Genomic DNA, 25,706 nt, shown 5'->3' with positions numbered 1-25,706 from the left:
AAGCAGATGGCTACAGATCACTAGGCAGGAACTGAAACATGGTGACACTTGACTGGCAGGCAGGAGTGTAGCCAGGACACAAGCCAAAAGATCATCAACAGCCGAGCAGCGAGGTACAGGAACATCAGGCAGAGACAGTCAGGACACAAGCTGGGATCGATACATAGCCAGGCAGGGAAGTGCAGGAACATCAGATAGAGACAGAGTCACGACACAAGTTGGCATATGTACACAGCCGGGCAGTAAGGTATAGGAACATCAGGCAGTGACAGAGTCAGGACACAAGCCAGGATCCGTATACAGCCAGGCAGCGAGGTACAAGAACATTAGACAGAGTCAGGAAACAAGCGAGGATCAGTACAGAGCCGGACAGTGAGGTTCAGGAACATCAGGCAGAGACAGTCAGGAAGCAAGCCAGGATCAGTACACAACCGAGCAGCGAGGTACAGGAAAATTAGGCAGAGGCAGAGTCAGGACCCGATGTCCGCCAAGACCCACCGATCATTCCCAACAGTGGAAGAACTGTGATCTGCCTATGAAAACAAGGCATATCGATGTTCTGTGAAAAGGGAAGACAGAGATCTTGTGTCTCTGCTAAGCAGGAATACAGATCGTTGTCTTCCCACAGCTAAAGCCCCCCCCCCCCCCTCACAGTTAGAAAGCATTCCCTAGGGACACATATAACCCTGTCCATCATCCCTGAAGTTAACCCCTTCCCTGCCAGTGTCATTAGTACAGTGACAGTGCAGATTTTTTATTTTTTTTTACAATTTCTCACTGTATTAGTGTCACTGGTCCCCATTAAAGTATCAAAAGTGTGATTTATGCCGCGCACACATGATCGGACTATCCGGTGGACAAACCTCTGGTCTTTGAAGTGGAGGTCTGCCGGACTTTCCGAACAAGCGGACCTGCCCACACATGATCGGACTTTTCTGGCGGACTAGGTTCGGCGGACAAACCTCCGGACTTTTGAAATGAACGGAATTGCCCACACACGGAGGAAAGCCTGTTCCTTTTGAACGAGGCTCCAGGTAGATGGGACTAGCAAAGGAAGTAAATGTCGGCAGCGAGATTGACACCTCGCTGGCCCCGTCACCTCGTATGGACTTAAAGGGGAAGCCCTACACCGAAAAAATGGCATGGGGGTCCCCACCCCAAGGTCCATAACAGACCCTTATCTGGGCATGCAGCCCGGCTGGTCAGGAAAGGGGGTGGGGACGAGTGAGCACCCCCCCCTCCTGAGCCGTACCAGGCCACGTGCCCTCAACATGGGGGGTGCTTTGGGAAAAGGGGGGCCTGCCCCAAAGCACCTTGTCCCCATGTTGAGGACAAGGGCCTCTTCTCAACAACCCTGGCCATTTGGTTGTCGGGGTCTGCGGGCGGCTTATTGGAATCCGGGAGCCCCCTTTAATAAGGGGGCCCCCAGATACCGGCCCCCACCCTATGTGAATGAGTATGGGGTACAATGTACCCCTACCCATTCACCTGGTGAAAAAAGTGTAAATAAAACACAACACAAGGTTTTAAAATTCATTGCACAGCTCCGCTATCTTCTGCTAGCTCTTTTACTAGCGGAGGAACCCGGATTTCTTCTTCTTCGTCGCTGCTGCCGTGCGGGGGTCTTCTTCCGACTTCGGGGGTCTCAGAACCCCCAAACATTATATATATATGTGTTTTTTTGCTTTTTATTGTTTTTTAGCAGAGACCCTAGGGAATAAAATGACAATGTTGCAACTTTTTATGTCACACGGTATTTGCGCAGCAATTTATCAAATGCGTTCATTTTGGAAAAACAACTGTTTCGTGAATAAAAAAAAACAAAAAAAACAGTAAAGTGAGCCCAATTTTGTTGTATAATGTGAAATCTGATGTTACGCCGAGTAAATAGACACCTAACATGTCGCTCTTTAAAATTGCGCACATTTGTAGAATGGCGCCAAACTTTGGTACTTAAAAATCTCCATAGGCAACGCCTTAAAATAAATTTCAGGTTACATGTTTAGAGTTACAGAGCAGGTCTAGTGCTAGAATTATTGCTCTCGCTCTAACGTTTGTGGTGATACTTCACATGTGTGGTTTAAACTACATTTACATATGTATGCGTTGGCTTCTGCGTGCGAGGACGCGGGGGACGGGGGGCGCTTTAACTTTTTAGTTTGTTGCCTTTTTTTTTTTTTTTTTTGATCACTTTTATTGTAAACATCCATTGTAATAGGAAGGAATAGAGCATGACAGTTCCTCTTTATGGAGACATCTAGGCTGGAAAGACTGAGATCAAAAAACAAAACAATCTCAACCTTTTCAGCAGAGTACACAGCAGTGGTTACATTTGTCAGGGCCGGACGTGATGTCATAATGGGGGCAGCCCATTCAATAAGGGTGCTCAGGCGCTGCCCCCTCTGTCACACTGTCCCCTATATGACAAATGGATAGATTCATGCATTGCATGAACCTATCCATGGCTGCTGCTGCCACCCCCTATTCAGGCGTCCGGCCCCTTTTCGAATCCCGGGCGCCTGAATTCCAGCGGACGGGGGTGTTTTTTGCAGCACCTGATTATAGCCATAGGATCTAATAGGCTTAAAAAAAGGTACCCATGCATGTTAGAAAAGCAAATGAATATTTGCTTTTCTAACACTGAACCGCGTCTCCGTCAATTAGGAGGCATGGGTCTAATACTGGTCACCTGATTGGTTGAAGGCCCAGATGATCCCATTGGCCAGCTAGCAGGAGTTAAGAAGAGATGCACAGAGGATACAGGAGCCATCGCCTGACCCGCGCTACCTGTCCTACAGCTTGCCGCCGTCACTCGCTGCTTGACCCGCCACCAAGATGGGGTAAGTGCCGGTTAGACAGCGAGCGGGCGGGGGGGGGGGACACAGTGACTGCATATATGATGGGCACAGAGGTTGCATATGATGGGCACAGAGGTTGCATATGATGGGCACAGAGGTTGCATATATGATGGGCACAGAGGTTGCATATATGATGGGCACAGAGGTTGCATATATGATGGGCACAGAGGTTGCATATGATGGGCACAGAGGTTGCATATGATGGGCACAGAGGTTGCATATGATGGGCACAGAGGTTGCATATGATAGGGACAATAGCTGCAATTGATGGGCACAGAGTGGCTGCATTTGATGGGCACAGTGGCTGCATTTGATGTTTTTGTTTCAGTATGTTTGTGCCCCCCCAAAAATTGGTCATTACGTTGTGCCCAACCTTCAAAGACAATAGACTGCCGGGACCATCTGGTCCACTGTATTCTCTATGGTGAACTTCAGCCGCCACCAGAATTCCTTATCTGGCTCGCCCTTCGCATGGGCAAGCCAGTAGAAGCACCAGAGGGTAGCGGGAGAGGGGGGTACGCCCCGCTCCACTACCTGTAAGGCCGCGTACACACGCGCGGACTGTTTGCCCAACCTTGTTCGTCAAACAGTTTCGGCAAACAGTCCGCTCAAAATTTGCATGAGCGGACTTGCCCACACACGAGCGGACTGTTTCAGCGAACTGTTTGCCAAACAGTTCGCTCAACTTTTGAAATGAACGGACTCGCCCACGTAAGGCGGAGCCAAGTCCGCCCATTTCGAGCGCGTGTACAGGTAGGCGGGGCCCGCGAAGGAGACGTCGCGGGCTCCGCCGCCTGGAATGGGCTTAAAGGGGAACCCCAACGCCGAAAAAAATCGGCGTGGGGGTTCCCCCAAAGTCCACACCAGACCCTTGTCCGAGCACGCTACCCGGCCGGCCAGGAAAGGGGGGCGAGCGAGCGCGCCCCCCCTCCTGAGCCGTACCAGGCCGCGTGCCCTCAACATGGGGGGTGCCTTGGGGAAGGGGGGGCCGCGCGCCCCCCCCACCCCAAAGCACCTTGTCCCCATGTTGATGAGGACAAGGGCCTCTTCCCGACAACCCTGGCCGTTGGTTGTCGGGGTCTGCGGGCGGGGGGCTTATCGGAATCCGGGAGCCCCCTTTAAGAAGGGGGCCCCCGGATACCGGCCCCCCACCCTATGTGAATGAGTATGGGGTACAATGTACCCCTACCCATTCACCTGTGAAATAAAGTACAAAAAAAACACAACACAGGGAAAAAATATTTTATTGCACAGCTCCGGGGGTCTTCCGTCTTCGGGGGTCTTCTCGCCGGACTCCTCCGCTATCTGTGTGTAGCTCTTTTGCTAGCGGAGGAGTCCGGCTTTCTTCCTCCCCACCGCCGGCCTCTTCTCCCGACTTCGGGGGTCTTGTCCCCCTCTTCGGTTCTTCTGCCGGGCCACCGCGCCTTCTTGTAGCTCTTTTGCAGGCGGTGGCCCGGTCTTCTGTCGCCGCTGCCTTCCGTTCTTCTGTCGCCGCCTTCGGTTCTTCTGCTGGGCCACCGCGCCTTCTTGTAGCTCTTTTACAGGCGGTGGCCCGGTCTTCTGTCGCCGCTGTCGTCGCCGCCGCCGCCGCCGCCTTCCGTTCTTGTTCTTCTTCTTGTTCTTCTTCTTCTTCTCCTGGAGATGTTGACTCGACGAGCTCTCCGGCCGGAATGCCAGGGACACGCTCCGCTGCCACTTATATAGTGACAATGGGGCGGTGTCACATGGTATATGTCACATGGGTTGGTCACATGGTGACCCCGCCCCCTTACGATGTCATAGTCCCCATGTGACCAACCCATGTGACATATACCATGTGACACCGCCCCATTGTCACTATATAAGTGGCAGCAAAGCGTGTCCCTGGCATTCCGGCCGGAGAGCTCGTCGAGTCAACATCTCCAGGAGAAGAAGAAGAAGAACAAGAAGAAGAACAAGAACGGAAGGCGGCGGCGGCGGCGACGACAGCGGCGACAGAAGACCGGGCCACCGCCCGTGACCCCGCCCCCTTACGATGTCATAGTCCCCATGTGACCAACCCATGTGACATATACCATGTGACACCGCCCCATTGTCACTATATAAGTGGCAGCAAAGCGTGTCCCTGGCATTCCGGCCGGAGAGCTCGTCGAGTCAACATCTCCAGGAGAAGAAGAAGAAGAACAAGAAGAAGAACAAGAACGGAAGGCGGCGGCGGCGGCGACGACAGCGGCGACAGAAGACCGGGCCACCGCCTGTAAAAGAGCTACAAGAAGGCGCGGTGGCCCGGCAGAAGAACCGAAGGCGGCGACAGAAGAACGGAAGGCAGCGGCGACAGAAGACCGGGCCACCGCCTGCAAAAGAGCTACAAGAAGGCGCGGTGGCCCGGCAGAAGAACCGAAGAGGGGGACAAGACCCCCGAAGTCGGGAGAAGAGGCCGGCGGCGGGGAGGAAGAAAGCCGGACTCCTCCGCTAGCAAAAGAGCTACACACAGATAGCGGAGGAGTCCGGCGAGAAGACCCCCGAAGACGGAAGTCCCCCGGAGCTGTGCAATAAAATATTTTTTCCCTGTGTTGTGTTTTTTTTTGTACTTTATTTCACAGGTGAATGGGTAGGGGTACATTGTACCCCATACTCATTCACATAGGGTGGGGGGCCGGTATCCGGGGGCCCCCTTCTTAAAGGGGGCTCCCGGATTCCGATAAGCCCCCCGCCCGCAGACCCCGACAACCAACGGCCAGGGTTGTCGGGAAGAGGCCCTTGTCCTCATCAACATGGGGACAAGGTGCTTTGGGGTGGGGGGGCCGCACGGCCCCCCCTTCCCCAAGGCACCCCCCATGTTGAGGGCACGCGGCCTGGTACGGCTCAGGAGGGGGGGCGCGCTCGCTCGCCCCCCTTTCCTGGCCGGCCGGGTAGCGTGCTCGGACAAGGGTCTGGTGTGGACTTTGGGGGAACCCCCACGCCGATTTTTTTCGGCGTTGGGGTTCCCCTTTAAGCCCATTCCAGGCGGCGGAGCCCGCGACGTCTCCTTCGCGGGCCCCGCCTACCTGTACACGCGCTCGAAATGGGCGGACTTTCCGAGCGGGAACAGTTTGCTCATTTCGAAAGTAGCCTACACACGGGCGGACTGTTCGCTCAAACACAGTTTCAGCGGACAGTTTTTCGGAATTTCCGAAAGACTTTGTCCGTCCAACTGTCCGCTGAAACTGTCCGCTGAAAGCCCACACACGGGCGGACTGTCCGCCGAAACACTGTTCAGCGGACAAGGTTGGGCGAACAGTCCGCCCGTGTGTACGCAGCCTAAGAACAATCAAGCAGCTGAACAGCCTCTGATTGTTTTTATGGTGTAGAATCGCCGGCTGAAAAAAAATGATATCTGAATGATGCCTGCAGCTGCACCCATCATCCTGATATCTCCACTCAAAGTCCAGGATGCCATATGACGTACAGCGGGCGGGAAGTGGATATATAAATTACAAAGGAAGGTGGACACTTGTCCTTAACCACTTGTCGACCGCCCACCGTTGATTGATGGTGGCAGAATGGCACTCCTGCATGAAACGCTTTATGGAGTATAGGGCGCGGATCGCCACCATTACTAGTAAAAAAAAAAAAAATATATATGCTTATTGCGTTTTTGTTTTTTGTAACCAAAAATATGTAGAAGAATACATATCGGCCTAAACTGATGAAGAAATTCACTTTTTTTATATATTTTTGGGGGATATTTATTATAGCAAAATGTAAAAAATATTACTTCTTTTTCAAAATAGTCCGTATTTTTTTTTTTTTTTGTTTAAAGCGCAAAAAATAAAAACCGCAGAGGTTATCAAATACCACCAAAATAAAGCTCTATTTGTGGGGGAAAAAAATACATCAATTTTGTTTGAGTACAACATCACACAACTGCACGATAGTCAGTTATAGTGACGCAGTGCCATATCACAAAAAATGGCCTGGTCAGGAAGGGGGTAAATCCTTCCAGGCGCTGAAGTGGTTAACCAATAGTATAATTGCGTATTGGTTATATAACATGTTTGTCTAAAAATTAAGTCATTATACTGGCAATAGAGTTGGGCAAACGGTTCGACGAACACCCAAATTTGTAGGATGTTTGGTGGGTTTTCCCCCCACTGAACGCCCTGCAATGCAATGCGCACTGCACAGTGCATTCTAAGCCCTGACACCGCCAACCTGTGAAAAAAAAAAAAAAAAAAAGAAAGAAAAACAAAGCCCAGCCATTGACTAAGGTAAACCACTGAATGCTTGGCTTGCCGTTTGATAGTTAATATATAGGTAAGGGGTGAAGCCACCAGGCAAGGTCACCTGGTGGCACCGCCTGCTCTTCTGACATGCCAATAACGATGCCCCAGCATGCACTCTTCGGTGCATGCTGGGGCAGTGTCACCAAGTGACTTTGCCAGATTGGCGGTTTGCCTTAGTTGATGGCGGAGCGTGATTGATGATGGATCCACATTGGGGGGACATGTTTTTTTTTTTTTTTTTAATAAAGGAATTGTCAAAAACTGCCTCCTGTTTACATTTTTACACTTTTACGGTGAATGAGTAGGGGTACAATGTACCTCTACTCATTCACTAGGGGGGTGGGATCTGGGGGCCCCCTTGTTAAAATGGACTTCCAGATTCTGATAAGCTCCCTGCACGCAGACTCCCACAACCACTGCCCAGGGTTGTTGGGAAGAGGCACCATCTCTCCATCAACATTAAAGCCAACCCAGCTCCAAAGCACTCCCTCATGTTGAGGGCAAGTGGCCTGGAATGGTTGGGGGAGGGGGGCGTTCGCTCGTCCCCCCACTTTTTCTGACCTGCCAGGCTTCATGCTCGGATTTGGGCCCGGAATGGATTGGGAGGGACCTCCATGCCATTTTTCTATTGCCGCCAATTTAAATGTCATTTCATTCATTGTTTTTTTTTTTTTTTCTTTAGAAACGTCAGTTTTGCTGCAGCAGGTTCTATACATGAGACAGATGCACCACTTTACAGGGAGACTAAGGGGACCCCCGGGCACTATATTTAAAGGAATTTTTATATTTGATTGTTAATTAAAATCACTGCTCCTGTAAAAACAACCTTTTTTCTTTTTTTTTTTTTTAAATGTTGTGTCCCCCAGGGCAATGCCCAGATCCCATATCTTTTTTTTTTTTTTTTTTTTGCCAATAACTTGCACATAAATCTTAAAAACGGGGACTTCTGATTTTTCAAGTTTGGGTTTCCATAGACTTCAATGGGGTTCGCTGTTCAGGTCAGAACTTTTTCTCTGTCCAGGCGTTCTGATGCGAACCGAACTGGGGGGATTTTGGCCCATCTCTAACTGGCAAGAATACGTGTTTTTAAACAAAACCTGACCACTAAGATATTATATATCATCTTAATTATCTGTCTTCCGAGAACTGTTTATTTTGCCATTTGTTCTTATTGTTTCCAGGAGTATTGTTTGATTTCCTGTGCTTTTGCGCAATAATCCTCTGGACAAAAACGTAACTGAAGGTTATACAGGAAATACAAGTAATAAGATTTAAGACGTAACTCTATCCTCCATGCTAACTTCTCCTCTATAATGATGATCTCATTGATGGAGGTCGGAGGAGGAGTTCTTAATGATGAAGAGACTTAATAACACCCCTCCATCCTCTCATCTCACCATTATCAGGAGGACCTTCTGAGACTCGACAAAGGAGAAGGCTACAACCAGACCAACAACACGGTACACAGAGATCGCAGGTAACACAAAGCTGGGGAACTAAGCTGAATAGGTGTGATTGTTCTGGATAAGGATGAAGATGAGAAAAATCTGATATCGTAATAAATCTTGATTCAGGTCGGTGACCAACAATATTAAAGTCAAAGGTCAGGACAGTCAGGAACCCAACACCCTAGGCAGCATTCACACCTAAGCGCAGCGTCTGTAAGCGATTTTCCAGCGTTTTTTTCATCTATTTTTATGTGTGACTTGCGTGTTTTCATACGTTTTTGAGCTTTGCCATATTTTTATTAGCCAATAGAGAACACTATTATCTGTTGCATGATTTGTTGCTAGGCGTTAGCCCTTGTTAACACGGTCGGACATTCCGACAACAAAATCCGTTGGATTTTTTTCCGACTGATTTTGCCTGAAACTGGTGTTGCATACACACGGTCAGACAAAGTTGTCGGAAAATCCGATCGTTCGGAACGCGATGACATTATTTAGTTACGACGGGACTACGTTCAGTAGTCCCGTCGTAAGCCAATAGCTTACATCAATAGCAAATAGCTTTGGTCTCGTAATTTGATCTGAGCATGCGTGGCACTTTGTCCGATCGGAATTCTCTACAAACGATTGGATGAAGTCCGATCGGATCATGTTGTCGGAAAATTTTATATCCAGCTCTCAAACTTTGTTGGTCTGGCATTCCGACGGAAAAAGATAGATGGAGTCCACACATGGACGGATTATTCGACAACACGGTCCGATCGGACATTTTCCGTCAGAATGTCCGACCGTGTGTACGGGGGCTTACAGCTTTTTTTTTAGCTTTTCCATTATCTTTAATTTATTTTTTATTATTATTCATTATGATTTTTTTTTTTTTTATTAGGTTACTACTACTACTACTACTACTACTACTACTTTTTAGTTATTTGTGTATTTATTTTTCATTTATTCATATATTATTACTATCTTATTTTTTTTAATTTGAGCGGAAAATTGCACAAAAACGCACCACAAAATGCCTGAATGCGCACAAAAACAGGCAAATGGCGTGTTTCTATTATTGAACCTCTCATTTCTATGGCTGCACCCTACTGTGGGTGGGCTTGCTGGCTGGCACCCTGCTGTGTGTGGGCTTGCTGGCTGGCAGTGGTACCCTGCTGTGGGTCGCTTGCTGGCTGGCACCCTGATTTGGGTGGCTGGCATCTACCCTGCTGTGTGTGGCTTGCTGGCTGGTTGGCCTCTTGCTTTGGGTGGGTAACTGCTGGAATGGCTAGTACCTTGTTTTGGGTTGCTGCTGGCTGGCCTGGCTGGCACCTTGCTGTGGGTGGCTGCTGGCTTGCCTGGCTGGCACTTTGCTGTGGGTGGCTGCTGGCTGGCCTGGCTGGCACCTTGATAGGGGTGGCTGCTGGCTGGCACTGTGATGGGGGTGGGTGGCTACTGGCTGGCACCTTGATGGGGGTGGGTGGCTGCTGGCTGGCCTGGCACCTTGCTGTGTGTGGGTGGCTGCTGGCTGGCCTCAGTGGCCTGGCACCTTACTGTGGGTGGGTGGCTTTCTGCTGGCTGGCCGGCTGGCATGTCTGTCCGAGTGTCCATGTGAGGCAAGGGAGGATGTCAGACTTGATAGGCCCAGCACGCGGAAGCGTAATGAAGTTGTGTGTGTGTCCCACATGCCCCTGCACACTGGCTCCACACTCTGCAGGCTTCTGGACCCCAAAAATATGGCCGCGACCCGTGAAGACCAATATTGGTAATATCGGTCTAGTTTGCGACCGATAATGATTTTTGTTAAAATGCTGATATTGGCCTGCAATAATCGGTCATACCGATAATCGATCATACCGATAATCGATCGATCCCTAATAAGTCATATTTGCAGTTTGCAAGAAGCCATGTGGAGGACACAGCAAACACATGGAAGAAGGTGCTCTGTTCAGATGAGACCAATTTTTTTTAATTTTTTTGCCTAAAAACAAAACATTATGTGTGGGGAAAACTAACACTGCTCATCACCCTGAACACACCATCCCCACTGTGAAACATGGTGGTGGAAGCATCATGTTGTGAGGATGCTTTTCTTCAGCAGGGATAGGGAAGCTGGTCAGAGTTGATGGAAGATGGATGGAGACAAATACAGGACAATCTTAGAAGAAAACCTGTTAGAATCTGCAAAAGACTTGAGACCGGGGTGGAGGTTTCCCTTCCAGGAGGACAACGACCCGAAACATACAGCCAGAGCTACAATGGAATGGTTTAGAACAAAACATATTCATGTGTTAGAATGTCACAGTCCAGACCTAAATCACATTGAGAATCTGTGACACGACTTGAAAATGGCTGTTCACAGATGCTCTCCATCCAATCTGACAGAGCTTGAGATATTTTGCAAAAAAGAATGGGCAGAAATGTCCTCTCTAGATGTGCAAAGCTGGTAGAGATATCCCCAAAAAGACTTGTAGAGAAAGGCGGTTCTACAAAGTATTGACTCCGGGGGACACCATACAAATGCCCCCCCCCCCACACTTTTCACATTTGTAAAAAATTTTGAAAACCATTGATCATTTTCCTTCTACTTCATAATTATGTGTCACTTTGTGTTGGTCTATCACATAAAATCCATTTACGTTTTTGGTTGTAACTCAACAAAATGTGGGAAATTTCAAGGGGTATGAATACTTTTTCAAGGCACTGCAGTCCTGAGGAGGCAGTATAACTGTGAAATGCATAGACATTAGGGATGAGCTTCGTGTTCGATTCGAACATACGTTCGACTCGAACATCGGCTGATCGCCCGTTCGGCGAATTACGAACGTTATGGGCCGTTCGTGCCAAATTCGTGTGGCACTTACGGCCCACAGTGCACTGCGATGGCGCAGTGCATTACTGGCTCATGATTGGCCAAGCATGCACTGTGACCCCGCTTGCTTGGCCAATCACAGCGCCAGCAGCGAGGAGAGCCATGATTGGCCACAGGCAGGATGCCTGTGGCCAATCATAGCTCAGGCTGTGTAGTACACGCCCCACATTATATAAGGCCGCCAGCGCGATGGCCTTGTGTAGTGTGTTGGCCCCTGTAGGAGTTAGTGGGTGTTCTGTGTACCTTTAACACAGTATACACCGATCGTTATCGGACGATTTTTCGTTCTTGCTCTTCTGTAGTGGTTGTTGTCTGCGTGCCCTGACCGCAGTATACACCGCTATATTCACCTATATAGCTAGCTATATTTCTCTTTTTTAATAGAGCTTGCAGTCAGTTGTAGGAGATTGTGCGTGCTGTCTGCGTGCTCTGAACCCAGTATACACCGCAATATCCACCTATATAGCTAACTATCTTGCTCATTTTAAATAGAGCTTGCAGTCAGTGGTAGGAGCTTGTGTGTGCTCTGAACCCAATATACACCGCTATATCCACCTACATAGCTCTTCTCTATTTGAGCCATCTGCCATCTGCAGGAGTTAGTGGAAGTTGTGTGTGCCTCCAGCACAATATACACTACCCAATTGCTGGTTTTCCCAACTCCCTTCAGGCCATTACCATGTCTGGAAGGCCAGCAAGGAGAGGCAGACAGGAGCGAGCCGATAAAAGAGGGCAAGCAGGCTCTGTGTCTAGAGACAACAGTGCTGGTCGTGGACACGGTGCATCGTCATCATCAGCACGTGGCCATGGGACACGCTTGTCCTTCTTCTCAGCAGCTGGACATGTTGAGCTGCAACATGCCAATGACTTGGTAGAGTGGATGACCAAGCCCTCTTCATCCTCCTCATCATCTCTCACCCAGGCTCAGGGTACTAGCAAAGCAGCTGCCAACGCATCGTCTTCCCTTCTCTCAATGTCATCATCAGTGACTCCTTCCCTAGACCCACCACGTCCTCCTGAGGAGTCTCCTGAACTCTTTGAGCACAGTGTTGGGTACATGCTCCAGGAGGATGCCCAGTGTTTTGTGTTTTGTAGGCTCTGATGATGATACTCAGCTAAAGGAAGGCAGTAGCGTGAATGCAGAGAGAGGGGATGTTCAAGAAGGACAGCAATCACGCAGTCATGTTCCACCAGCTGCAGCATACTGCCAGGTTTGCTCCAGCGATGAAGAGGTAGGGGATGATGAGGACACTGACTCCACGTGGGTGCCTGGTAGGAGAGAGGAGGAGGCATATGTCCAACGAGGCAGGATGCCCTCCGGGGGCCAGCTTAGGGGCAGCACACCGACTGAATCACACCGCAGAGCTCCGCCTGTGCAGGGCGCTGCCTCTGCTCGTTATTCTAAAAGTTCTTTGGTGTGGGCCTTTTTTGAGACGAGTGCATCAGATCGCACCGCTGCTATTTGCAACATATGTCTCAAGCGTATCTCGCGTGGCCAAAACATCAGCCGCTTGGGCACCACATGCTTGACCAGACATATGTTGACCTACCATGCAGCTCGTTGGCAAGCGTACCTCAAAGACCCACACCAAAGAACAAAGTGGACCTCTCCTTGCTCCTCATCAGCTGGGATCTCCAACCCCACTAGACCTTCAGTCCTCTCTGAAACCTGCTCTGAGAGGAATGAAGGTGTAGAATTAGGTGTGTCACAGCCAAGTGCGTCCGGGCACTCTGCTAGCAGTACACCCACGTCCGATTATAGCAGGCAAATGTCCCTGCCCCAGCTGCTGGACCGGCGAAAGAAGTTCACTCCCAGCCATCCACATGCCCAGTGGTTGAATCCTAGCTTGGCTAAATTGCTAGCACTTCAACTGCTGCCTTTTCAGTTGGTAGACTCGGCCCCCTTCCGTGAGTTTGTACAATGTGCGGTTCCTCAGTGGCAAGTCCCCAAACGCTACTCTTTCACACGGAAGGCGATTCCGGCTCCCTACCGGCATGTGGAAGGCAATGTCCTTGCTTCGCTGGACAGGGCGGTCAGTGGTAAGGTGCATATTACCACTGACTCATGGTCCAGCAGGCATGGACAGGGACGTTACCTGTCTTTCACGGCCCATTGGGTCACTCTTCTGGCAGCTGGGAAGGATGCAGGACAAGGTGCAGTAGTGTTGGAGGTTGTTCCGCCACCACGCCTCCAAAATGCTACTATTGGTTGTGACACACCTCTCTCCTCCACCCCCTGCTCTACTTCTTCCTCCATGGCCTCTTCCAGTGCTCTGTCCTCAGAACCAGTGGTGCTCTGTAGGCGTTCCAGGGGCTACGCAAGTACGCAGGCAAAACAATGCCATTCCCTGCTTGTGCTGGTTTGTTTGGGGGACAGGAGCCACACTGGGGCGGATGTTTTGTCAGCTCTGCAGTGGCAGGCCGAGAGGTGGTTGACGCCATGCCAGCTTAAGCCAGGAATGGTGGTTTGCGACAATGGCACCAACCTCCTCTCCGCCCTCCGACAGGGACAACTGACCCATGTGCCCTGTGTGGCTCACGTCCTTAACTGGTGGTGCAGCGGTTCTTGGGCAGGTACCCGGGCTTACAGGATGTCCTGAAGCAGGCCAGGAAAGTCTGTGTGCATTTCCACCGATCATTTAATGCCTGTGCTCAGCTGGCTGAGCTCCAAAAGGAGTTGAACCTGCCCAAGAACCGCCTTATATGTGACATGCCCACCAGGTGGAACTCAACGTTGGCCATGCTGCAGCGGCTGCACATGCAGCAGAGGGCCATCAATGAGTACCTGTGCGACTACGGCATCAGGACAGGGTCAGGGGAGCTCGTTTTTTTTTCTCACCACGCCAGTGGGGCATGATCAGGGATGCATGCACTGTCCTGTCACCGTTTGAGGAGGCCACAAGGATGGTGAGCAGTGACAGTGCATGCATCAGTGACACTGTACCTCTTGTCCACCTCTTGGAGCATACGCTGCGTGGAATAATGGACAGGGCACTTGAGGCAGAACAGAGGCAGGAAGAGGAGGACTTCCTTGCCTCTCAAGGCCCCTTTTATCCAGACAGTGTTCCTGCTGTGCCACCAATCACACAGGAAGAGGAAGAGGATGAGGAGGAGGAGGAGGAGGAGGAGGATGATTGTGCCAGCGTGGAGGTGGAGGCTGGCACTCAGCATCAGCAGCATCAGAAGTCTTGTAGGGATGATTTACAGTCCCAAGAAACCCGTGGACTTGTACGTGGCTGGGAGGAGGTAGCTGCGGATCATGTTGTCCTTAGTGACCCAGAGGACTCCGGACCAAATGCCTCAGCTAACCTATGCTGCATGGCCTCCCTGATCCTGCAACGCCTGCGGAAGGATCCTCGTATTCTTCGGATCAAGGAGAGGGACCATTACTGGCTGGCCACTCTCCTTGATCCACGGTAGAAGGGTAAGGTTGCTGACCTTCTCTTGCCGTCGCAGAGGGAGCAGAGGATGAGACATCTCCGGGAGGCCTTGCAGAAAGGTCTGTGCAACGCGTTCCCAGAGACTGGGAGGTTACAAACTCCTGGTCCTGGACAACGTGTTGCTGAGGCATCGGTCAGAAGGAGCGGTGGAGAAGGTGGCCGTCTGACCGATGCTTTCAGACTATTTTTTAGTCCGCAGCTCCAAGGTATGATCGGTTCCAGCAACCATCGCCAGCGTCTGATTTACATGGTGCAGGAATACCTAGGGGCAAGGTCAGACTTGGACACCTTTCCCACCGAAAATCCTCTGGCTTACTGGGTCTTGAGGATGGATCACTGGCCAGAGCTTGCACAGTATGCAATTGAGCTACTGGCCTGTCCTGCATCCAGCGTTCTTTCGGAACGCACCTTCAGTGCTGCTGGTGGCTTTGTTACCGATCACAGGGTGTGCCTGTCCACCGAATCAGTTGATCGACTGACCTTCATCAAGATGAATCAGTCTTGGATCGCCCACAGCTACCAAGCACCTGAAGCTGATGTAACCGAATAATTTTTTTTGAAATATCACTCCTTTCAAGACTGCCTATGCTGATGCTGAGTGACTGTCCTGTTATGTTGATTGTCTATCCTCTTCCTCCTCCGCTGATATGTTGGAAGAACATTTTTGGTTCTGGGTGATGCCATCAGCCCAATTTCTCTGCCCCTGTTTAACAGGGGCATTTAATTACAATTTGTGATGCAATACTTTGCAGCAGGGCTAATTCCTGCACTAAAACTAGAGTATATGGGAGAGGTTGCAGTATTGTGGCACCAGCACCAGTGCCAGCAGCCCAATTTTTCTGCCCCTGTTTAACAGGGACATGTAATTACAATTCTTGATATAATAATTCACAGGAGGGCCCGTTCCTGTGCCCACTCAGAGTAACTGTGAGGACTTATAGTGTTGTGGCACCAGCACCACAACCACCAAAGGTCAATTTTTCTACCACTGTTCAACAATGGCATGTAATTACAATTCTTGATATAATCGTTCATAGCAGGGCGCTCCAGCGCCCACCAAGAGTCACTTTGAGGGCTTACAATGTTGTGGCAAAACCAACACCTTGTTCCGCCATTTCTGCAGAGCATATAGGGCAGGCCCCTACTTTCAACCATCCAACTTACAAACATCTCCTACTTGCAAACGGAAGGAGACAACAGCAAGTGAGATGAAAAAAGACGGACGGCAAAACAAATTATACAGGGGTGATAACCCTTCCCTATGTTTTCCAAAAAACTTAAAAATAGTTCTTTTGACTGGAGCTACACTTTAAAAATGTACCAGTTGAAAATTACAAACAGATTCAACTTAACACAACAAATCTACACAGTCCCTGTCTTGTTTGCACCGCCTGTATACTGCTGTTCTGAGTATATAGGGCCTAGGGGCCACACGTATTTCATTTTTTTAATACGGGTACGGGGTTCCCCTTAATATGCGTACAAGACCTAAAGGGGCTGGTAATGGGCAGGGAGGGCTACCCATGCCATTTTTCTCAATGATTTTCAACCATATTGCAGGAACCAGATATAACATTAAAACCGCAAGCAGTTTGAAATAACGTTATTTCCGTTAAATGTCATTTTGTGCAGGGACTGTTCTAAACACAGGCATACTACAGACACCCCCCAGGCACCATATTTAAAGGAATATTTCACTTTTTTTTCACTTTAATCGTCATTAAAATCAGTGCTCCCGCCAAAACGGACGTTTTTAAAACTTTTTTTTGCATTGACCCATGTCCCCTGAGGCAGGAGGCAGGTCCCCAAACCCTTTTTAGGACAGTATCTTGCATATTAGCCGTTAAAATTAGCACTTTTAATTTCAAACGTTCAAGTCCCATAGACTTCAATGGGGTTCTAACGTTCGAACGAATTTGGGATTTGTTCGAAAGTTCTGGTGCGAACCGAACCGGGGGGTGTTCGGCTCATCCCTAATAGACATATCAGGGTAAAGCATTGTTATAAGACATATTTTTATTGTGCGTGTTTTATATTATTTTGTGAGACATTTTTATCGATTTGTATTCATAAAAAAAAATTGGGGTTTTATTTAATTAACCACTTCAGGGCCAGACCTATTTCTGACATTTGTTGTTTACAAGTTTTAAGCAGTATTTTTTTTTTTTTTTGCTAGAAAATTACTTAGAACTCCAAAACTTCATATATATATTTTTTTTAGCAGAGACCCTAGAGAATAAAGTGGCGGCCACTGTAATATTTTATGTCACACTGTACTTGCGCAGCAGGCTTTCAAACTATTTTTTTGGGGGACAAAATACACTTCAATGAATAAAAAAAAAACCTAAACAGTAAAGTTAGCCCAATTTTTGTTGTATAATGTGAAAGATGATGTTACGCCGAGTAAATAGATACCCAACATGTCACGCTTTAAAACTGTGGGATGGTGACAAACTGCGGTACTTAACCACTTGCTTACTGGGCAATTAAACCCCCCTCCTGCCCAGACCAATTTTCAGCTTTCAGCGCTGATGCACTTTGAATGACAATTGCGCGGTCATACAACACTGTACCCAAATGAAATTTTTATCATTTTGTTCCCACAAATAGAGCTTTCTTTTGGTGGTATTTAATTACAGCTGGGAGTTTTATTTTTTGCTAAACAAACAAAAAAATATGCAAAATAAAAAATAAAAAAAAAATCATGTTTAATAGTTTGTTATAAAATTTAGCAAACAGGTCATTTTTCTCCTTCATTGAAGTGCACGGATGAGGCGCACCGATAGGCTGCACTGATAGGCATAGTTAAGACGGCACTAATAGGCACAGATAAGGTGGCACCAATAGGCACAGATAAGGCAGTACTGATGGGCACAGATAAGACGGCACTGATGGGCAAAGATGGACACAGATAAGATGGCACAGATGGGTGGCACTAAGGGGCACTGATAGGTACCACTGATAGATGGGACTGATGGGCACTGATAGGTGGCTCCGATAGGTGGCACTGCTGGGCGGCACTGATGGGCACTGGTAGATGACACTGATGGACACGGATATGTGGCACTGGGGTGCAGCACCATTGTTGAGGCAGATTGTGGGTGGCACTGTGGGCACTGATGTGTGGCACTGTGGGCACTGCTGGGTGGCACTTACGGGGGGGCACTTATTTATTCCTGAGGGGGCAGGTGGGCACTGGTAAGCTGGCCGTGATCGGGACTTATGTCCCGATCATGGCCGCCGGTGATCGGCTCTTTTTTTTTTTCTCCTCGCGCTGTCAGCACGAGGAGGAATAATAGCCGATTATCGGCTCCGTTGTATCACATGATCAGCTGTCATTGGCTGACAGCTGATCACGTGGTAAGTGGTCGGGATCGACCCCTTGCTCGGATCCGTGATCAGGCGAGTCTCATAGACTCGCCGATCACAGAGTGCGCCGCGCGCGCCCCTCAGGGGGCGCACAGGCCACCCGTGCACGGGACGACGTCAATAGACGTAGTCCCGGCAAAGGAGGTCCGCGCTGTAGCCGTCATTTGGCTATAGCGCGCGTCTCAAGTGGTTAAAAATCTCCATAGGCGACGGTTTAAAAATATTAGCGGTTACCTGTTTAGCATTCCAGAGGAGGTCTGTAAATCACATGCGTCATGTGAACATTGTTTACATTTGCATGTGTGATTTACGTATGTGCCATTGGCTGCTGAGTAAGCCCTTGTACACACGGTCAGACATTTCGACAACCAAATCCGTCAGATTTTGTCTGAAACTGTTGCATACACACGGTCGGACAAAGTTGTCAGAAAATCCGATCGTACATAACGTGATGACGTTATTTCGTTAGGACAGGACTACGTTCAGGCTAGTAGCCAATAGCTTTGGTGTAGGAATTTGATCTGAGCATGCGTGGCACTTTGTCCGATCGGAAATTCTCTACACATGATCGGACAAAGTCCAATCGGATCATGTTGTCGGAAAATTTTATAGCCCAGCTCTAAAACTTTGTCGGTCGGATATTCCGATGGAAACAGTCCGATGGAGCCCACACACGGTTGGATTATCCGACAACACGGTCCGATCAGACATTGTCCATCGGAATATCCGACCGTGTGTACAAGGGCTTAAGCGGAAGTGACATTGTGACGTCACTTCCAGGTTACTACATCAGAGACATGTTTTTCTTTTTTTCCGGGTCTCCGGCCAGCTGGCAGACATTCGCGCCGGTCGCTCGGGTCTCTTTGTAGGACGGAAGACCCGTGCGGAGCTGGATTTATCAAAATGGATCTTTTGCTGACCACTGCATCATCACAGCGCTCCCTATTTATGGAGTAGTCCCGGCAGAGTAGATGTGTGAAGATCTCGCTAGTCTCAGTGATGGTGTCCTTTAATGGTTCAAGCCACACGTGTGAGGTATCGCCGGTGAATGTTAGTGAGAGCGATACTTCCAGTACAAGACCTCCTGTGTAGCTCTAAACTGGTAACCCTTAAACTTTTTTAAAGCGTAGCCTATGGAGAGTTTTAAGTATCGCAGTTTTGCGCCATACTACCAGTGTGCGTAATTTTAAAGCATGACATGTTAGGTATTTATTTATTCGTTAGCTTTAGTGTTTTGTTTTTAATTCATTTTTCCTCGCAAAAAAATGTGTTTGAAAAGTTGCTGCGCAAATATCGTGCGACATAAAATGTTGCAACAACCAACATTTTATGGGTCTCTGCTAAAAAAAACATATATATAATGTTTCGGCTTCTGAGTAATAATGAGTTTTACATGATGTAGGAGCGAAGTGTCAGAATTGGCTTGGGACAGAGATATTCATTTTTTTTAATACATTTTATATGTTCTCAGAGAGATGGAGCTGAGTGTGCTGGTGTTGCTGTTGGTGGTCCCCGCGTCTCTTGAACAGGAAGGTAAGTGGTAGAACCTGCTCACACCTACTGCTAGTGGAAATAAGCGATGTGTAATATTCAGATTACTTCTCCGCTTTTCCATTATTCCTTTATTTAAAGAAGTTCCACAAGGAAGATCTGAGCTCTTTCCATCGGCTGCTCTGCTCACGGAATGACCGCCCTTACGTAGATCATTGAGTTTCATAAGAGAGCCGGGGGCTGGGTGAGGTCTAAGCCATGAGTTCAGCCCTACAGAGACAGGTGGCTTGTTCGGGGTAGAGATGTTTCAGATGTCCATGTAGATCACTCAGCAATTAGTCTGCAAAGAGTGGTGGACCGGTATTGGACATTTTTTTGATAGGACAACGTCTTATACATACTGCTCGGACTATAATGGGGGCTTTCAAATTGCAGGTATATCTCTAATAGGATCGAAAAATTCACAACCACAACTGGTCATATAAAATCCAGGGGCGGCCCATTTATTAAGGGCACACGGGCGTTGCCCCGCCTGTCCATCATCTCCTCCCATATATATGCATCTGGCCCCTTTTGGGACACCTGGTGCATGAATTCCAATGTGGAGGGGCTGTTTATTTTTAAGTACCAATTAGAGCCAGAGGCTCTAATAGTCTTCAATATAGGGTGGGCTCAGGTCACACAGAGTGCACTCAGAGCCCACCCAGGTGTGTTACAACAGCGAATCAATATTCGCTGTTGTAACACTGATCCTGCTCCCAGCTAATCAGGGAGCTGGTTTTGACATCGGTCACCTGATTGGCTGAAAGGACAGGTGAGCCTATTATATGCCTAGGAGGAGCAGGGAAGAGACACACAGCGGAAGCCGCCGTGATGCAGAGAGGACACATGCTCCACTGCCCATAGGAGCCCGCAACCCGCCGCCTGTAGGAGCCCGCAACCCGCCGCCTGTAGGAGCCCGCAACCCGCCGCCTGTAGGAGCCCGCAACCCGCCGCCTGTAGGAGCCCGCAACCCGCCGCCTGTAGGAGCCCGCAACCCACCGTCTGTAGGAGCCTGTAACACGACCATAGGGGCCCGCAACCCGCCACCCATAGGAGCCCACAGAAAGCAGCATTGTTCTGGGGCAGAGCTAATACTATTTTGGTGGAAGATTTGAATCTAATGCTGCGTACACACGATCTGACTTTCCGCCAACAAAAAAGTGGATTTTCGTTCGAAAGTTGTTGGCTCAAACTTGTCTTGCATACACACGGTGTCACAACAAGTACTTACCAAGCCCGAGATGCTGAGAGCGGTTAGCCCTTGCAACTACGCGCACCCCGTCCCCCGGAGGTGATACAGGGAGCGGGTGGCACGCAGAAGCACTGGCCACCAACTGGTGTAGTTTCCTGAAGAAGCTAAGGAGCTGAGTAATGGGTTAACTGGGAGTCCGGAGCTGGCTGATGATCCTGTGCGTGGTAGTAAACAGTCCCGGAGGTAAAAGGAATCAGGTAGCAGAATAGCAAGTCTGTGAAACAGGCCAAAGGTCAGATCCGTGAAATCAAGCAAGGAAGCCCGTAAGGCCTTCCAAGGGTCACATCGGGTAATCAATCAGAAAGTCCGTGAGGCAGATGAGGAGAGGTCCGTTAAACAAGCTAAGGTCAATCGAAGATGAGAGCAGCGTAGTCAGGGATGGTCAAAAACAGGCAATCAGGCAAACAGCAGGTAACGGGCACAAACAGGAAGCTGACAACAAACCAGCAACCCATTTGGATGCCAGAGCTGCCTAAAATAGCCATGCCATAGCACGTGCGCCATGCGCACACTCGCGGGCCACTGCGCGCACACGTGTACCATTGGGCCGCACACATGCATGCGCTGAAGCGCTAATCTGACGCGCATGCGCGCAATAGCATGGCGCGAGCATGGGCAGCCAAAGTCCTTCTCTGACACACGGTCACACAAATGTTGGCCAACAAATTACGAAAATGGGAACGCAGTGACCTACAAGACGTACGACGAGCCGAGAAAAAGGAAGTTCAATAGCCCAGTGCGGCTTCTGTTTGATTCCGAGCATGCGTGGAACTTTTGTGCCATCTTCACTATATAAATAAGCTCCAAAGCTGGGTACAGAATAACTGTAAAAAATTATGATTTATTTGTCATGAACAACAACAATGAGAGGTGACAATGACAATTATAAGAGAAGAATCACATGACAAGGAATCAACGTTCTCATGGAGTAACAACAACTGAAAAAAAATTCAAAAGATGATTCTTAGTGATGAATTATTGAGTCCTAACATAAAACTTCTATCCTGAGATATATGAATGTATCCAATTGTTGTTTAGTTATGATTCTTGTACCTTTTTAAATAAATTCTGATTTCATTATTCAGCGTGTGAAGCTTTGATATGTATCAGTAATGACCTTTGTCTGTTTTCTTCCCTAGGCATGGAGGGCAAAGTCTTCGTCTTCCCCAAAGAAACCAACACGGCTCATGTCATTCTAAGACCAACAATTACAAAACCATTGCAGGAAGTCAGCGTCTGTCTAAGTTCTTATACCGACCTTTCCCGTCCTTATAGTACCTTCTCTCTCGCTACTCCCGGGAAGGACAATGCCTTTCTCTTCTACTTACAGCCTCCAAACACTTTTTCTATGCATGTCAACCAGGAAGTCACTCATTTTAAAACGGACTCAGAGACTTTGGACTGGAGGCACATCTGTGTGACTTGGGATTCCGACACTGGAGTGATCCAGCTTTGGGTCAATGGGAAGCTCTACCCAAGAAAAGCCTCAATGAAAGGGTCTTCTATCGCACCTGAAGCCAGCATTGTTCTGGGACAGGAGCAAGACTCTATTGGTGGAGGGTTTGATCCTAAGCAGTCATTGGTTGGTGAAATAAGTGATGTTCACATGTGGGATTATATCCTGACTTCCGAAGATGTACAGAAAGCCCTTTATGGTGACTTCAATGGAAATGTCATTAATTGGAAGTCTCTAGTCTATGAAATCAAAGGGGAAGTTCTTATCCAGCCCAAACTGTCATGTCAGCCTATCGGCTTATAATACACACCTTGAGGTTGATATACTAAAGGCTGTTTACGTTGCAAGGCAATTTTCCTAAGTGTATGAGGTGCATCTCTGCTGACATCTATCACTTGGTTTGGAACACATCTGTGTGTCCTGGAACTCCGACACTGGAGTGGTCCAACTCTGGGTCAATGGAAAACTCATAGGTGAAGCTCTGCTCACTTCCATCATCCAATCATCTGCAAGAAAAACACAGGTGTTTTCCTTGCATGTGATTGAGTATTCTTAGAAAAGTGGATTGTCACCACATTGACTAAATTAAGTGAAAATTCTCTTGCAAACAATACCACCTGTTTGCCTTTAGTAAATCAATTTCTCTGTTTTTAAGATGCCCCAACTGTGGGTTTTGAATTTCATTAAAAACAATCATTTATTTTTCATCCAAATCAACAATGAGATTTCTTATTTACTCAACCGTATATTGGGATATATTTTCTTAAGTGTGTTGCACCATCCTTCTAGTAAATACGGAACCACAAAAATAAATAACAGGTAGGAATTGTAACCCTTTTGCTGCAAGTAGAACCTTTGTGTTTTTTTTTTGCCACTTTCTGCCAAACGACATACTGGTACTCTGTGGCAGTTTGAGTGGTTATACCGGGGCCATGGCTGTAGTTATGACTTCAGTACCTTTTTTAGAGCTGGCAATGCTCTACAATGTTAAAGCAATCCTAGTGGCTGATTAGCTGCTGGATCACTTTTACAGGCAGAGGGAGGTGTCATCCATCCCCTTCCCCACACCATCCAGTGCCTCTTCTGGTTCTCCTGTCCCACCGTAGAACCCAGGACCGTAGCCAGCGGTTCTTCTGGCTTACCATAGAGCTGAACATCCCGCTCATCTCTATGGTCTAAGACAGGGGTCTCCAAACTTTCTATTCAAAGTTTACTGTCCTTCAGACTTTAGGGGGGGCAGAATGAGGCCATCGGGAGTAGAAAATGCCCCAGCATTGGTCCCATCTTTGCTGTCAGTGAGAGGAATTGTGCCTCATCCTTGGAGACAGTGAGAGGAGTTTTGCCCCATCATTGGTGTCATGGAGAGGAATTATGCCCCATCATTGGGAGGAATTTTTTGCCATCATTGGGAGGAATTGTGCCCCGTTGTTGGTGTCATTGGGAGGAATTGTCCCCCATTGTTGGTGTCATTGGGATGAACTGTGCACCATCATTGGTGTCATTGAGAGGAGTGGTCCCCCATCATTGGTGTCATTGCGAAGAATTGTGCCCCATTGTTGATGTCAATGGGATGAACTGTGCCCCATCTTGGTGTCACTGAGAGGAATGGTCCCCTATCATTGGTGTCATTGGGAGAAATTGTGCCCAATCTTTGGCATCATTGGGAGGACATTTTCCCCATCATTGGGAGGAATTGTTCCCCATTGTTGGTGTCATTTGGATGAACTGTACCCCATCATTGGTGTAATTGGGCAGAATTGTGCCCAATCTTTGGTGTCATTGGGAGGAATTGTGCCCCTTTGTTGGTGTCAATGGGATGAACGGTGCCCCATCTTGGTGTCACTGAGATTAATGGTCCCCCAGCATTGGTTTTATTGGGCCCCGTTGTTGGTTTAATTGGGAGGAACTGTGCCCCTTTGTTGGTGCCAGTGAACGAAATAGTGCCCCAAGGGCTGGATAAAAGCAAGCAAAGGGCTACATCTGGCCCCCAGGCCGCAGTTTGGAGACCACTGGTCTGAAAGACCAATCCATTTTTTTGGATTGGAAAAGCATCTGTTACAAACTGATTTTGGTTTGGGCAGGTGAGAGATCTGGGGTCTAACAGATGGCAGATGTCTCACTAAAGAGGACCAGTCATGTTTTATTGCTAGAGTAGTTATATAAATACATTTTAACCCTTTAAAATAATACATTTTGTTGCTTTTCAGCCTGAAATGAAGACAGACACATCTTTTGTTTTATCCAGCTGTTTTTACTCAGTGCAACTTGAACGATGTAACACCAACGTGGCAAGGAAAAAAATAATAATTCAAAAACGGAATCACTGAGTTGGAAAGAAGGTCACCCCCCTCCTAAAAATAACTTGTAAACTCAATCAGTTGTAGCTCATCACCTTCTCAATGGCACACAAAGCCACCTGACGTTCAGATGTGGTCATTTTGATTAGCTCAGCATGGAAAGAGCTGACCACAGTGTCCAGGGAAAGGGACAAACCCAGAAGGGGGGAGACCAATGAATGAACCTTTGTTGGTCTCCTTCAACCCCCTCATACCTGGAGGCACCCACCACCATGCTTGTCCTAGGTCCACCGATGGGAGTGTGGATCCCGGGAAACATGGAGGGGATGCATGGGACTGCTGCTCATATATGAAAATACATTAGTAGTGGAAGCAAATGGGTTGAAGGTGCCAAATGTCTAACTTTATGGTAAATAATTTTCCACAAATATATTTATTTTTTAAATATTGATTAGTCTTACATCATAAAACATTGAAAACGTAAAAAGTGTAGTGCGGCAAAATCAATGAATACACATTTTTTAGAAATATTTTGGGATAATTGATTGTGATGATGGCCACTTGGCACCTTTAACATCTCTCTGTGTGTTAATGAGTTCTGTGGTTCAACAATAAGACTTGCCAATGACTGGTGAAGGGAATGGAGGGTCTCGTAGCTCAACTAAATGAAAATTGTAAACGATTTCAAATGGATTTTCTTTTTTCTTTTAATATTAACAATATTTCTTTCTTGTAATCTTATAAATCTTGTTCAAAGCAATATATAGTATAAATAAATATAAATCATCTAAAATAAAATATAGAGAGAAACAATATGCAAGCTGCATTCTTTAAAAAATGTCTCTCATTTGGGGGGGCACCTCTGAGGGATACCACTGTGACCCTGGTGTTAGTGTCCTGGGCCCCTTTCGGCCTAATAGTTACCTCCAGAGTTAGGGAGAGCTGGCATCCT

The 25,706-nt window shown here is 48.1% G+C and overlaps 1 protein-coding gene across 2 annotated transcripts; it reads left to right on the top strand.

Annotated features, from left to right (window-relative positions):
* The first annotated feature begins 8,419 nt into the window (after positions 1 to 8,419).
* On the top strand, positions 8,420 to 25,186 carry LOC143962139 (C-reactive protein-like). 2 transcript variants are annotated; one of them, XM_077471469.1, is made up of 3 exons: positions 8,420 to 8,579; positions 19,688 to 19,749; positions 22,141 to 25,186. In XM_077471469.1, the coding sequence occupies exons 2-3, from the start codon at positions 19,692 to 19,694 to the stop codon at positions 22,758 to 22,760; spliced, it is 678 nt and encodes a 225-aa protein (XP_077327595.1). In that variant the 5' UTR covers positions 8,420 to 8,579; positions 19,688 to 19,691; the 3' UTR covers positions 22,761 to 25,186. The 2 variants fall into 2 exon arrangements, with proteins under 2 accessions (XP_077327595.1, XP_077327596.1); XM_077471470.1 differs by lacking the exon at positions 19,688 to 19,749 and having other exon boundaries at positions 8,424 to 8,579.
* The last annotated feature ends 520 nt before the right edge of the window (positions 25,187 to 25,706 follow it).

The sequence above is a fragment of the Lithobates pipiens genome, unplaced genomic scaffold (assembly GCF_037356315.1).
Source record: "Lithobates pipiens isolate NorthernLeopardFrog02 unplaced genomic scaffold, aLitPip1_a1.2 Scaffold_8, whole genome shotgun sequence".
Lineage (NCBI taxonomy): Eukaryota > Metazoa > Chordata > Amphibia > Anura > Ranidae > Lithobates > Lithobates pipiens.
Note: the sequence above shows the minus strand (reverse complement) of the source record. Positions and strands in the feature narration are given on the sequence as shown.